General features: G+C 41.3%; 1 protein-coding gene across 1 annotated transcript in view; it reads right to left on the bottom strand.

Annotated features, from left to right (window-relative positions):
• pmepa1 (prostate transmembrane protein, androgen induced 1) overlaps nucleotides 1–3,371 on the bottom strand; it is a 37,973-nt gene extending 34,602 nt beyond the window's left edge. Inside the window, exon 1 of the mRNA XM_086150148.1 lies at nucleotides 2,740–3,371. Within this exon, the coding sequence (XP_086006274.1) occupies nucleotides 2,740–2,842 (103 nt within the window). The 5' untranslated portion in view covers nucleotides 2,843–3,371. The remainder of the gene's footprint in view (nucleotides 1–2,739) is intronic.
• Nucleotides 3,372–14,751: the final 11,380 nt, after the last annotated feature.

The following is a 14,751-nucleotide window of genomic DNA, read 5'->3' on the forward strand; positions in this document are numbered from 1 at the left end:
ATTGTTTGGAAATCGAGAAATGAATTACGTGAAAATGAATTAAAAATGGCTGACTCATTGTAAGAAATGAATCCATTGCTCAAAGGAACTGCTGTGGTAAATCAATGTGTTTGCAAATATTTCGTTCATCTCCAAATATTTTGATAATCTTTTTATATTTTAGTCATATTTTAGTTAATGTATACAAAAAAATGCTGTAATATCAACTGAAGTTTGTATCTGATGATATAAACATAAAAATATGACAATAATTATCAGCTTAAGCCTGGGGAACTTGAAAATACTGATAAGAAATAACTTGAATGTTAGTCACAGGTTAGAAAAAGTTGAAATACAAAAATGTCAAAAACCTACTTTGGCAGCTGACCCTGGATCATTGACAGAAGACGGAAGGACAGATGGTTATTTTTCTCCTAATTAAAATGATCTATCGCTGAATTCAAAAGCACTACAGCAAAGATTAGCGTTGATGTTTAATCAAACTTTTACTCTGGATCATTTAAAAAAAAATGGTTTCACATTTTAACGGCAGTCAAAACACAGCAATGTGTTTGGAAGGCCAAAGAGTCAGCAGCCCAGCTGTCGGCTTGTTTCGAGGAAAGTTCACTTGTTACTCAAAGGTCAGTGCTTGGTTTTTCAACAGTTGTACTATTATGACTAATCTGGCTACTGGGGCAAGAGAGGAAGCTATGAACACTACAATTAATGGTTTCTTTCTACAAACAAAAGCAGCAAAGTTAAAAGAACACACGCTACATCTGAAGCACAGGTTTTGCATTGTTTTGTTTTTTTTTAGGACCCCTGCGGTGCATCAGTGGGGGTTTTGGTTTCCGAAGATCAGATGCGGGTATATTCATGAGTTCTTGTTTGGGGCAAAAGAAATGAAAACAATACCACAAATTAATAAAAATGATATCTATTTTCATGGTGCGCTGACTCAGAGGAGGGCGCTTAGACCTCATGGTAGGAAGGTCCCTGGTTCAATTCTGACAGGGAGCCCTTTCTGTGTGGAGATTGCCTGTGTTCCATGTGTTGGCCTGGGTTTGCTGTGTATTTTCAAGTTTCCTCCCACAGTCAAAAAACATTCAACTGAAGCCCCAAAATTGCCGAGGCATGAGAATGAGAGGGTGAATGGCTGTATGTCTCCATCTGACGTGTGAATGGTTGTTGTTGAATGTCTCTAGATGTGGCCCTGTGATAGATCAGCAACTGCTCCTGGGTGAAGCCTGTTTCTCAGCCCCGCAACCCAGAGTGCAGGATAAGTGGTATAGGTAATGAATGAATTAAGATATACATATACATTTGCTTAAACCAAAAAAAAAAAAAAAACAACATCTGTCTGTTTCAGAAAACAGAAAGTGTCTGTCTGACAGCAGTAGACCTTCTATGAGAGAGGCAGGTGAGTGAAATCACTCACCTACATTTACCATTTGTCGCCTGTTTATTTTGGACCATTAAGTGAACCGTTATCCAACAACCACTGGTACCAAAAGCGAGAATTTCTCATCTCCCCATTTGCCCGCACGTGGATTTTAATTGTGGCAGATTTGATGTCTTTTAATTGGAAACAAATGTATGATACACGCCTGACAGGCTACCCCTGCTCTGCAAGGTAAAGCAGACGGATGAATTTCATCCATAATGTAGGGAAATCGACGTGTCTGGGCCGCTCTGAGTCAAACCCGCCGGTGACCTCAGCGGCGCGCGCGCACACACACACACACACACACACACACACACACACACACACACACACACACACACACACACACACACACACACACACGGGATAAGCGCTCCCGTGCGTGACCTTACAGCGCGACGTGCGTTCGCGCCGGGCTTTTCCTACACACACACACATACGCACACACACATATGCACACACACACAAGTCAAACACATGCTGGAGGGCAACATGCAGGCAGGGATTTCCTGGATGCGACCACAGGCGTGCACGCGCACGCGCACCAGCGGCGAGACAGTCGTCTGGCTCTGGTCGCTTGGCGCAAAAAAAAAAAAACTTCCACCTCCCTTCTTTTCTTTCGCAGTTTTTTTTTCTTAGAAATAGACAGACCCACCCAGCTTCCAGACGTCGACTTCCTGTTCGTTTCAACCACAGGGTCTCAAGCCCGTAAAAAAGCGAGAATGGACAACATTTTCAAAAAGCTAAGAAAAGAAGAAGCTCGGGGGCTGAGACGCGCGTCCGACGCGGAAGCGAAAACCTCGGGAAATCAAATAAAGCACTTTGCGTCGGACGGCTGAGGGGCCGTTGCTTCCGCTCCAAGTTCAAAACCAGACGTGTTTGAAAAGACAGCAGGATTCTGCTCGCTTTTTTCCGACGTCAAACGGAAGCAGATGACACGTTTTAAAAACTATATTCATTTAAAAAAAAAAGTGCAAGAGTGGCGTGAGATCGAGGCGCACTTAGTGGAGATGAACAGATCTTACAGCAGCGCCCGTGGCCCGCCGACACCTTTTCTGTTGTTGGTGTTTTGGTTGTCGGTTTAATTCATATATTTTCATTTTTCGATATCATTCTCTCCCTCTCGCTTCATTTTCATCCCTTCGCCCCGGACTTAAGAGTGTTTTACGGCCGCTTTCGTTTCCTCAAACACGAAATCTCCACCGCGTCACGGCCGAGATTCCAATCACGTATAGAAGATCATCTGTCCGATAATCATAGTAATAAATGATAACAATAAATCAAAAAAAAAAAAAAGGAAAGGGGGAGTTACTCACTGATCTCCATGCTCTGGAGGGAGGTGAAGGGCTTGCAGTTGCACGTAACGTTACAGGAGACATTGGTGGCGGTCGCGTTTAAAACGCCCATCAAGTTGAACATCTAAAGGCTCCTCGAACGACGAGCGAGACGGGCACCCCCCCTGCGCCCGGAGGGGAGGCTCGGCCGGCCGGCCAGCCGGGCGGGCGACAGGCGGAAAGACGGAGGAACCGGAGGAAACAAGCCCCCAACTCTCTCCACAGCGGGGGCGCAGATCTTATATCCTCTCTTCTCTTCTGACTCCCCGTCTTTTCCCCTCGCTGGTCCGGCCGTCCTCCTTCTGGGTCGGTTCTCCCCTCCTCCTCCTGACCCCGGTCCCCCCTCTTCCTTCTCTTCCGCCTCCTCCGTATCTATCTATCTATCTATCTATCTATCTATCTATCTATCTATCTATCTATCTATCTATCTATCTATCTATCTATCTATCTATCTATCGGCGGACCGGTGAGCACTAGTTTACCGACTGTCAACTTGTTTAAACGTCCGGTTCCGTTCCTCTTTTTTCTCCTTCTTGTTCTCCTTGAACCCGTGAATCATTAGCTTGTTCCGTGTTTTCCGCCGTCTGACCGGAGACTCAACTGCCGGCGGACGTCTCCCGGTTTCCTCTCTCTCTCTCTCTCTCTCTCTCACTTTCTCTCCCTCCCTCCGGTCTCCCCGGGGACTTCTCGGTGACTCCCTCTCTCTCTCTCTCTCTCCCTTTTCTCCTGTCTCGCCGTGGGTCTGTGATTTCCAGTTTCCACGGTGTTTCTGCCACATCACTTTATGTCTGCCAGACAGGAGAGGAAGGAAGAAAAGGAAAATATGGAAGCATTAGGTTTGAACAAAGTCTTGATCAAACTCCATTCTGTCACAAAACCATTAATAATAATAATTATTATTATTATCATTATTAGAAGTGGTAGTATTAGTGGTGGCAATAGAAATACTATTAGTAAAATTAATATTATTCAAATACAACTTCACCAATTGGAGGTATACTCTTTGGTGTATACTAGTTATTAAACTTGGGGAAAGAATATTTGCCTCACAGGAGCTTTTTTCCTCATGGGAATAATATAATTACTTTGTGTGTGTGTATATATATATATATATATATATATATATATATATATGATACTGTCTTGTGGGAATAAAATATTTTCTTTTGATTCTTACCTCAGACATTCAAGATAATTGTTGAATTATACTGTGCAAACAGATCGTTTTGCTTCACGTACGAGACCCTTTCATGTGGAAGTCGCATTATGATCGCATTATGAAATTAAATAATTGTCTTATGTGTAAATGTATAACTCTTGTGGAGATCATCTACATTACCTTAGTTGAGTAACATGTCGCCAAGAGATATGTATATTAATATGTTTAATAATGATTATGTGCAAAAGAAGATATTTTTGTGTGTACAATATGCTTTTAGAATGATTATTTTGTACGTATAAGCTATTTATCTTGTGGGAAAAAGATAGAAACTGCACATAAGCAAGTCATTTATTCGAGCATTGCCCATGTTAGGTCATATCTTGTGGGTTAATAGGCTTCTTTGAAAAAAAGGATTCGGATCACCTTTCAGAACCTTTGGGACTAAATATACAGACGCATCTATATTTTTTGTCTTGAAATGAAATGAAACCCCTCCTCATTTTGCTCTTTGAGACATATTGTAAAGTTTTTTGACTTTTTACTTTGAAATAGTGATATCATATGAAAAAGAAAACTCTGGATTACACCAGAATATTTTTTGCAAAATGTTCAAGACATTTACTGTTCATCTTTTTAGGGGACCATTAATATCTCATTTTACAGATATTTAAAAAATCCAGTGAAAAGACTCAACCTAACAGCAATGATTTTGAAACAGCATTTCCACCATTATGTTGTTTCAACTCACAATAAAGGTTACTTTTAGAAATATAAATCCATCACAATATGTTATCGGCTTACCAGCAATGTTTTCTATTTGATGTGTGTGTGTGTGTGTGTGTGTGTGTGTGTGTGTGTGCGTGCGGGCATGCACTGGGGACAGTCAAAGCCAGACAGCATTACGTCATATCCGTGACTGTCAGGCCCAAGGGACCAATGGGATGAGACTGTACCAGCATGTCTCATATGAGTCAACTTACTCATTAAGCCAGCAGGAGTTTAATTCCGCATATCAACGTGGTTTCACTGCCTGTCAGGAATCACTGGGGTCCTAATTGAGATAGAAAGTAATATATTAGCAGAATAAACTGCTAAGCTTGTGAAACAAGCAATTGCCAAAGACACGGCTCAGAGATTTGAATGCAGCTGAGATCAAATCTGTTTGGGTTTGGAACAAATTTCCCATTCAAAACGTCGAACGTCTAATGGCTGGTGGTTGCCACAGGTTACATGGATCAACCTCCGCAAACTTCTTTGAAGGCACACTTATTACCAAGAAGTTAGACGGAGACTTTATGTTTATCGCAGCTGTGACTTGAAAAAATAATGTCCAAGAAACACCGCATTGGTGTTCATTTTTGAATAAGATCTCTAGAGTTGCACATAACGCCCCCATAACACAAAAAAGAGTAATAAAACTCAGTTGATTTACATCACACTAGCTGAAACACAATGGTCAGCCAACACCTGTCATAAGATCTACACTAATGACAGCGAGCTTAACCAGGTCCACCTGCCACCTGGAGTCACCACAACTACCATGAACCAATAGCAGTGGCGGTCATGGCCTCTGCTTCCCCCTCCTGGATTCTGTCAGCATTAACTCAATCATGGCAATCACGTCAGAGGCGGTGCAGTTTTCGAAACAAGATTTAATGATTTAGCCATCGACTCATCCGCATCTTTGTTGGACTTTAAAGGAGCTACGACGTTGTGCAAAAGTGCTGCTTCTTCTGGAGAGTTCACATGTCAAGGGGGTGTTTCTGTCTCGCACCTTTGTTTCTGTTTTTAAATTAAACATTCTGTTTAAAGTTTTTTTTTTTGAAATGTCAATGGAGTGCATACTTCTGAAACCAAAACTGAACCAAAAGATGTCTTGAGTCACTGCTAAGCTCTACCACATAAACCCCAACACTTTGCTGATTTAGAAAAACATGGAACATTAACCAGCGTTTCGACCAGACCTGGGCACTTTTCGGCCTGTTGGGCGTCCCAGTCCGGCCTGCATTCCGCCAGTCATAAATAAATAAGTATTTTGGTGTGGATGCGACGCGACACTCTTTTATTTTGAAAAGGCTTGATGCATTGTTTGTGAGTGCACACACATTGATGCTACTGTCTACACAGTGACAGGTGATGCTAGCAGCCAAATAACCCTGATATCAATATAAGCTCATGGTGGAAAAAAGAAAGGTTTTTTGGACGGCGAAATATTTGTTTACAAAAGTCAAAGGTTAAGCGGTGTTTTTAGTTTGTTTTGCACAAGTGGCTGTGTTCAAGGATTACAATCTTCATCGCCACTACACGACTAAACACAAGGAAAAATACAAGAACTTTTCGGATAAAGAGCACGCCGATGAGTCATCTGTATTGCTAGCCAAGTTGCAAACTCGACAAACACTTTTTACAAAACGCTTGGCATCCAGAGGTGCAGCGGCCAGACAAGTTTTGTATATCTCACAAGAAGATATAACAAAAAGAGCAGATAGAGCAAACCATTTTATGATGGGGAGTTCATTAAGACTCGGCTGCACTAATATGTCCCGAAAAAAAGGGTCTTTTGAGAATGTCTCCCTTTCCCGCCGCACTGTGTTGAGATGGATTGAAGGCAGTGAAAATCCTGGAGCTACAACTTAAGGACAGCGTGAATTACTTTAAGTACTTTTCCTTGGCTTTGGATGAGAGCAGTGATATGCGGGACACTGCCTAGCTGCTCATCTTTCGATCTTTCGGGATCAACGTGGATTTCAAAACCACGGAGGACCTGGCAGGCATGCGGTCAATGAAAGGGACAACAACGGGGAGGGACTTCTTAACAGAGGTAAACGCACGAGTCGAAAACTTGAGACTGAAATGGAAAAAACTGGTGGCCGTGACAACAGATGGTTGTCCAAATCTCACAGGAAAAAAGTTGGTCCTTTAAAGAGAATCCAAGACAAAGTGACAGAAAAGAACCCTGAGCAGAAATTAACTTTTTTTCATTGTAAAATATACATCAGGAGGTGTTGTGCAAGTCAGTGTTAAAAGTGAATCACGTTGTTGAACTTGTAAGTAAAACAGTTAACTTGAGATTTTGCTCTGAATCGCAGACAATTTGTTGCACTTTTAGAGGAAAACAAGACTGACCACCATGACATAGGCTACCATACAGCTGTCAGGTGGCTCAGTTTGGGGAAAAGTGCTGAAAGGCCTCTGGGACCTGAGAGAGGAGATTCAGGAGTTTTGTGAGAAGAAACGAAACGCCGTCCCTCAACTTTCAGATGCAGACTGGTTGGTAGATCTTGGTTTTTACTCTAGATGCGACCTCTCAGATGAATCAACTAAATGTCAAACTGAAAAGCAAACAAATTTTTGTGAATTAAATGTACAAAGCTTTCAGCAGAAAATTGCAGCCTCTGTCAAGCCAACTGGGAGATAATATTCTCACTCTCATGCCAACACTGATGCAAGCTACACCATCAGCAGATCAGCTCCACAGGCACTCATCAACATCAACAGTACAGTTGGACGCCCTGCATGTTGAGTTTTCAAAGCGATTTCAAGACTTTTAAACAGTTGAGTGAAATGCACATGCTTTCTTATCCCTTCACTTGCAGTGTTGATAATGCATCCGGTGATGTTCAGGTGGAACTTCTTGACTTGCAGCCTGACACACTTTTGGCAGGGCGCTTTGTGTCAGTCCCTCTGCTTGACATTTTGCTCTTCCCTAAAAGCGGAGAACTTTCCACACATGAGGAGACATGCTCAATAGATCCTTGTGCTCTTTGGATCTAAATATGTTTGCGAACAGATATTTTCAGTGATGAAGTTTAACAAATCCAGATACAGGTCTTCCATGCACATAGCCGCATCAGACATTGAACCAGATTTCAAAGCAGTTGTTGAAGCCAAAGACAGATTTGACTTTTCTCACTGAACAATTTAACTGAACATGATTAAAATCGCTTATTGCTAATGTATAAAGTTGATCAGTTGTTCATCTTTAAGATACTAATTTATTGATTTCACGATGGAGAAATTCACTTTAATACACACCATTAAAGTTAAAAATAAAATTAAAATGATGGTATGATCATTGGTATGATTGTGTTTGTTTTTTTAAATTATTACTGTTATAGGATTATTAATGATTCCCCCTTCAACCTAAATGACAATTAATATATTTTTATAAATATTTACAGAATATTCTTATTTCTTATCATCAAAAAAATCTGATTTAAGCAATGCATTATAAAAGATTGAATGAGAAAATGTATTTTGAGCAGTATTAAATGATGAGAGTTATTGTTGGTTCGGCCCTCCAACATATTTTAGATTTTGCTTGTGGCTCCCTGTAGAAATTAATCGTCCACCCCTGGTTTAGACTAAAATAATGTCACATTTCTGGCAAATAGGCAGCCTCATACATTCCTTCTCTGAGCTCCCAATGTAAAATTTAAGCTGATGGGAGCAAACAAGTATTTTATTACGTCTATTTAAATTTCTGATGAAGAAATCTGCAAGCAGGAAGTGACAGATATATTTCATTCATTTATTCAATGCACATTAGCTAGATTGTCACACTGTTAAATGAATCATCACTGGCGGTTCAACCAAACTTTGTCTACTGTAAATGCAATTCTATATTTTCAATCCATTAAGAGGGTGTTGTCGTTGTCCTTGGCCCAGTCACAAGTAATGAAAAAGTGTGAGTTAATCTATTTTTCAAGAACAAAAATCTCAGAACACTGACAGGAACCGCAGAGAAAGTGGAAGTGTGAGATGAGGTTCGGGACAACGTAGACGGAGCTATGCTGCAAACACACCTCGCAACTGACTGGATGTGCAGAGGGGGTTGGTACCGTTCCTAAATAACATTGATCAATTGGTAGGGGTTTAACCTGGAATGGTCACCTGTCAATTGTAGGGTAACAAATAGTGACATTCGATCATTCGCTCTCCCATTCACACCTATGGACAAGTTAGTGTCTCAAATGAACTCGCTGATTGTCTTTTTGACTGTGGGAAGAAGACAGAGTACTAAGAGAGAACCCAGTCAGAAACCAGGAGGACATGAAGACTAAACACAGAAAGAAAGGTGGAGTCAGACCTTCTTGCTGTGAGGTGGGAGAATTGAATTCTGTGCCACCCAGGCTGGAGGCTGTTCTGCTTTAAAAAGAAAAGACAATTTTTCAATTTGTCTAGCTCTGTCCCTGAATGACAGTGACTGACTGCTCTGTCAGTTCTTGATGCAGCACAGACTTATCATACCCATATTATACAGAATAATTACAGAAAGTCAAGAAAAACAACCTCCGGCTCCGGTAGTGTGACACCAACCTCACAGTCCCTGCATCCCGACGAAAAATTGTTGACAAAACAGCAAAACAGCAAACAGTGGAATGGAGACTGTTCACCCTCTTCACCTACGACTTCCAGTTCCTGCCGCCTCCAAAAGTTCTCAGATAACTCTTCCATCGTTGAATGCATCAACAATGACAATGAGGAGGAGTACAGAGGTCTAATCGCGAGTTTTGTTGAGTGGAGCAACCAGAACCACCTCCTACTCAACATCTCCAAGACCAAGGAGGTGGTTGTGGACTTCTGGAAGAATTGGAGGAGACAGGTATTGATCACCATTCAGGGTGAAGAGGTGGAGATAGTGGACTGGGTCCACATCAACAACAAACTGGCCTGGTCACACAACACTGACGCACTCTACAGAAAGCGTCAGAGCAGATTGTTCTTCCTGAGGAGACTGATGTTGTTTGGCATATGTAGTGGGCTCCTCAAGACCCTCTACCAGTCTATGGTAGCCAGTGCACTCTTCTTCGGTATAGTGTGCTGGTGGGGCGGTGCCAGGACTGGTGAGGTCAATATGCTAAATAAGATAGCAGATAGCTCCGTGGTGGGACTGAACCTGGACCATCTTCAATTGGTGGCAGTAGGGAGGGTGAAGGACAAACTTGGAGCCATCCTACAATCCTTCTCACCCTCTACACGACGAGCTGTGGCTGATGTGCAGCTCCTTCAGCCAATGGTTCATCACACCCCGGCGCAGAACCGAACGCTTCAGACGCTCCTTTGTGCCCAAGTCCATCAGACTGTACAACAACGATCTGGATGGCACACAACTATGACTGGTCTAATTGCACCTGTGCTGCTTCCACAATCTCACTACCTCATCCATTCATGTCATGCCTCAACTCTGCTGTCCTCGTTCTTTCCAACCAGAACACATCCTGCCTATTTTTGTTTATTTATTTTATTCATTGCTATTTTCACTCTATATATAAATATATATATTGTTGTTCAGTTCTGGCAGTGTATTCCCCCCCCCCCCCCCCCCCCCCACTGTTCCTTTACGTTGTCCATTATTATCCCTGATGTTGTTGTTGTTGCTGCTGTTGCTGTCTTGTTATCTTCTGTCTTCTGTCTCTCAGTTTCTATTTATATTCATATTTATTTTACCTTTTTTATTTTTGACATTAAAGCTGTTACGCTGCTGTGACAAAGGAATTTCCTCTATGGGGATCAATAAAGTTTATCTTATCTTATCTTAAAAAGGTGGACTAAATACTATTTCAAAAAAAGAACATTGGATAAAGGACCACAGATTGAGTTTATATTGATTCAAGGTACCAAAATTAATTACACCATTACAAAAATGAACAATGGGTGAAAATAGGGCTAAAATGAAAAACAAATTTTCAGTCAACTAATGTTGAAAAATGGATTCAAACACCATATTTCATCAAGAACTTCTTGATAGGCCACTGCCCTGTGAGTTCATACTTCACCCAAGTATCTCAAGACTAAGTGCGAATTTTGTGGAGACAACAGGCTGAGACAGCGACGGCTGAGCTGTTGGTGAATCACAGAGAAGGACCTGAGTCATCTGCATGGACACCCAGGTGTGGTCATTCCCAGCCTCCGTCTGTGCTGTGCCCTCCTTTCAGAACTGAGGGTTGATGAATCACACGATTGAGGACCTGTTCCTTCTTCTCCCCTCTTACTCCGTTTGAAACCCCAGAGCGTGTATTTATCGCAGTCTTTTTGGGGAATCAGACGCAAAACGGCTGTGTATTGAAAGACGGATGTAAGGAAAGGGGAGGGAGAGGGAGGAAGCCTGTTGCTTTGAGAAGCAGAGATAAAGTGAAATTCAATACAGGAAGGCTGGTTTGAGTAATACCAGGCACCAAAACACGGCACTGGGCTCTGACACAGGATTAAACATCTCTGGAATTTCTCTCTGACAGACTGAGATGTACTGAAATTGTCTGACAGGGTGGATGCAAACTGCAGTCACTCCAAGTGTGATCCCGAAGGTCAAATGTTACTACATCACCTTGATAAAGTACACCCCCTTGACTGTTATTGCAAGGTTTTACAGCCTGAGAAGTGATATGGGGCACATCTGTCAGCATCAGTGTTTTCCTTGTGGCATGTGCACACTCGGTGGCAGTTGTTGACGACTACTCTGGCAAACTGAGAGTACTGGATGTGGTCATTGTTGCTTGGTCAGTTTCAGTGAATCATTGTGCCAGAGAACAGCCTGTCAGGAGGGCATGCACAAAATCGTTTTTCAACCTCATCTTATCTCGCTGTCTCTGACATTCAAACCATTTTTAGCTCTTTATCTGATGTCTTCTTCTTGCTGGGGTCCAGATCACGAGTCCTTATGGTTCCCCGTGTTCAGACGACTGATTCCTGGTTCAGTCTGGTACCATAATATTAAACTGTTGATATTGGGCAGAAAAGCATTAGTCTGATGGGGGCAAGGATTAAGTGAACAGCACTGCAGGCATGATTAATGTTGTTTCAGATTATGGTCTTAGGTGAGAAGTAAGACAAGTCAGACTTATGGAGTCTATAAATATATTTTTTACTGTGTACCACATTGGTTGCTTTGGAGAATTGTGTCATACGGATAAATGGATAAGAATAAGACGGAGAGTCTGGACCTGAGAGTCAGATGACAAATTCCAAATTGTGCCACAGTACTGTTTACCTTCTCCTTATAAGAGGATGGAATTCCTCCCATCCAGTTTACAGTGAACCGAAGCTCAACGCTGCTGTAAAACTGAGAACCAGAACAGAGAGGTGCTGTGATTGCGGCTGTTATTGATCAGTTCCAATTTACTTGAATATCAATTACTTGATATCCAATCTCCTCCACCATGGGCACTGATGAATCATGTAAGGTTGATTCATAGGTCTTTGTTGCGACACATACTTAGAATAATTCATCAGAACCCCAGTTCTGAGACTGCAGTCCAAAAAGGCATTTTCTGTTTGGTTAAATGTGGATCAGGCCTGAGATGCAACACAGTAAAGTAATGTTCCACACCCCTGGATTGTGTGGTTAAATTCAAAAATTTGACAAATTTACTGCCGTCGCCCTGTGGGGCTGTCATTTTCATATGTTGAAAGTACTGGGAGGAGAAAAAGCAAATAGTTAGCTTTCTTTTCCCCAAATTCCCTCTAAGTTAAAAGCACAGGATCAGATCAGCCTGTTGGATGAGGAGCACATAAACAAATCAGTTTTGTGTTGGTCTCTAAATTATTAAAAAAGTGCAGTTGCTAAATGACATGACCTATCGAGAAATAATTCATTGGGGTGGGGGAGCTACAACACATACCTTTTTGCCTCAGGACAAACAGCTTTGTGACCACCTCGACCGGCAGTACATTGTTTGAGCTGTGAAAACACAGCAGAGAACAAGTTAGGGAGAAATTGTGCTTCTACTCATACAATGAAAACAAACATATCCAGCTTGTGTTTAAAGTTCACTCTTTTTTCAGTATCTAAGTTATCTTTTGTGTCTTTTTTTTGTTTTTTGTTTTTTTAAAACTTGTGCAAGTTACCTCAATGTAACATGATATAGGCCTGAATATAAATAATAAATGCTGACACTGTTTTAGTTGATGAAAATGGCTTGTGCTGGGAAAACAAATGAGAATACATTGTTGTTGATGTTCAGCTGGAGGTTCATGCGCCTTGTTATTTTATGCTTATTGGCATTTGCTGTATATACCAAGTATATCTGATAGGCTGAATGACCCTGAGAGTTTCCCACGGAAGTCATACTAATTCTGTCAGACAGACTAATCAGTGTCTGATATTATTGGCTGATTCCACCAATCTCTCTCAGATATATTGATTTTCTTTGAGCTGGATATTGACTTAAAGTTCAACACTATGAAAACTTTAGGGATCAATGTTTCTTGCACAGAATCAACCATAATAACCAGTTTCTTGCACAGAATAATTCTCCCATTAAAAGTTTCAAAAAGCTTTATTGTCAAATTGTAGTGTCAGGTATGAATAAATTATTATTGTTTGTGCTGTCACTTTTTGGCTGCTATTTATTTGTGCTATCTACTATTTGGTGATATTTGATTGTAACAAATGTTGTAACACCAGTATCAGGAGATGTAATGCCACCTGTTTGGAGTAGTATAAATTCAATAAAATGCTGAATTTTATCATTTAAAAACAATAGTTTAAGAATTCATGATAATCTATATGGCTACCCAAATGCTGGTAGAAGGTTTCTTCAGGCTTTCAATTCGAAAGGTCTGGGAATTTAACAATAATTTAACAAAGCTTCTCTGCCAAAAACTGACATGAAATTGAGCTTTCGAAATGGATGTTGAAAACGAATAAAAACGTTGCTTTTTTTGTATGTCTTCAAATGCAACCATCTGCAGTCATCTTCACTATGTCTGTGTTTATTTAGCACCATAGATACATTTGTGTTTGGAGTAGAGTTTTGGCTCTAGAGACAGCTGAGTAGTTTTCCAGCTGTAGAAATGCTCCACAGTGATCCTCATCCCCAAGAAGAGTACCACTAGAACACCTAATGACTTCAGACCTGTGGCTCTGACCTCATTCGTGATGAAGGCTATGGAGAGGATAGTTAGACAACATATCATCGGATCAACCAGTTCATCTATGGACCCTCTTCACAAGCAGAGGTGTGGATGACTCAAAAATATTCATTTTAGACACCATACACAGACATTTGGACAGTCCCAACACCTCAGACTCTTGTTTGCGACTTTTCCGCCACATTCAACACACAACTCCACATCCTGGCTGACAAACACTCTTCCAGATGTCTATGTGTGGTGTCTAAGATGAATATTTTGGTGTTCACATATCACAGAGAGTCTTTGCCAATACCATCTTCTCTGGCTAGACTTTTCAAAGTATCAGGTGGAATTTAAAAAGGGATTAAGCATTTTTCTGTCGCAGACAGGCAGACCAGGCAGATTAGAATGTTACACCCTCTTGTACCCCTTTTTAAAGGGGGGGACACCAACCTGGTTTGCTATTCCAGAGGCTATTCCAAGATGCTTTAGCCCCAACAGAGTCCCCAGACTCTGCTTCCTCATTGACCGGCATATCGTGGAATTCGAAATATTCCTTCCAAAACTCCCAACATCTCAAGTCGATGACATTTGTTGATTTGTTGAAATTTACTCTTTTTCTCAAGTTGGATAGAACAAGAACAACGTTCTTTCTGGCCATTGGATTTCATAATTTGCAACTTCCTAATTTTACAACACCGGGGAAGTCCTCATAGTCCCTGCCTGCTGCAGCAGATGTCATGCACGTAAAGCATTGGGAGAATCTTACAGAAATAATAACGGTGTAGCAACAGAAATGGCAGAAAAAGAAACAGTCATGGTGGTGGTCATTTCAGGGTTCAATGTGAGCATTAAGGCGCTGCAAAAAACATGCTCAGTAGTGGGATTGATTTCCTCCTATCAGGGTCACTACTGTTCTTTATCTGTACATGGCATTTGGCCTTAACCAATTTGACACAAAGGTATTGACATCTTTT

Source organism: Fistularia commersonii, chromosome 7, assembly GCF_037954325.1.
Source record: "Fistularia commersonii isolate RoL2024-O1a breed Wild chromosome 7, RoL_Fcom_v1.0, whole genome shotgun sequence".
In the NCBI taxonomy this organism is placed as follows: domain Eukaryota; kingdom Metazoa; phylum Chordata; class Actinopteri; order Syngnathiformes; family Fistulariidae; genus Fistularia; species Fistularia commersonii.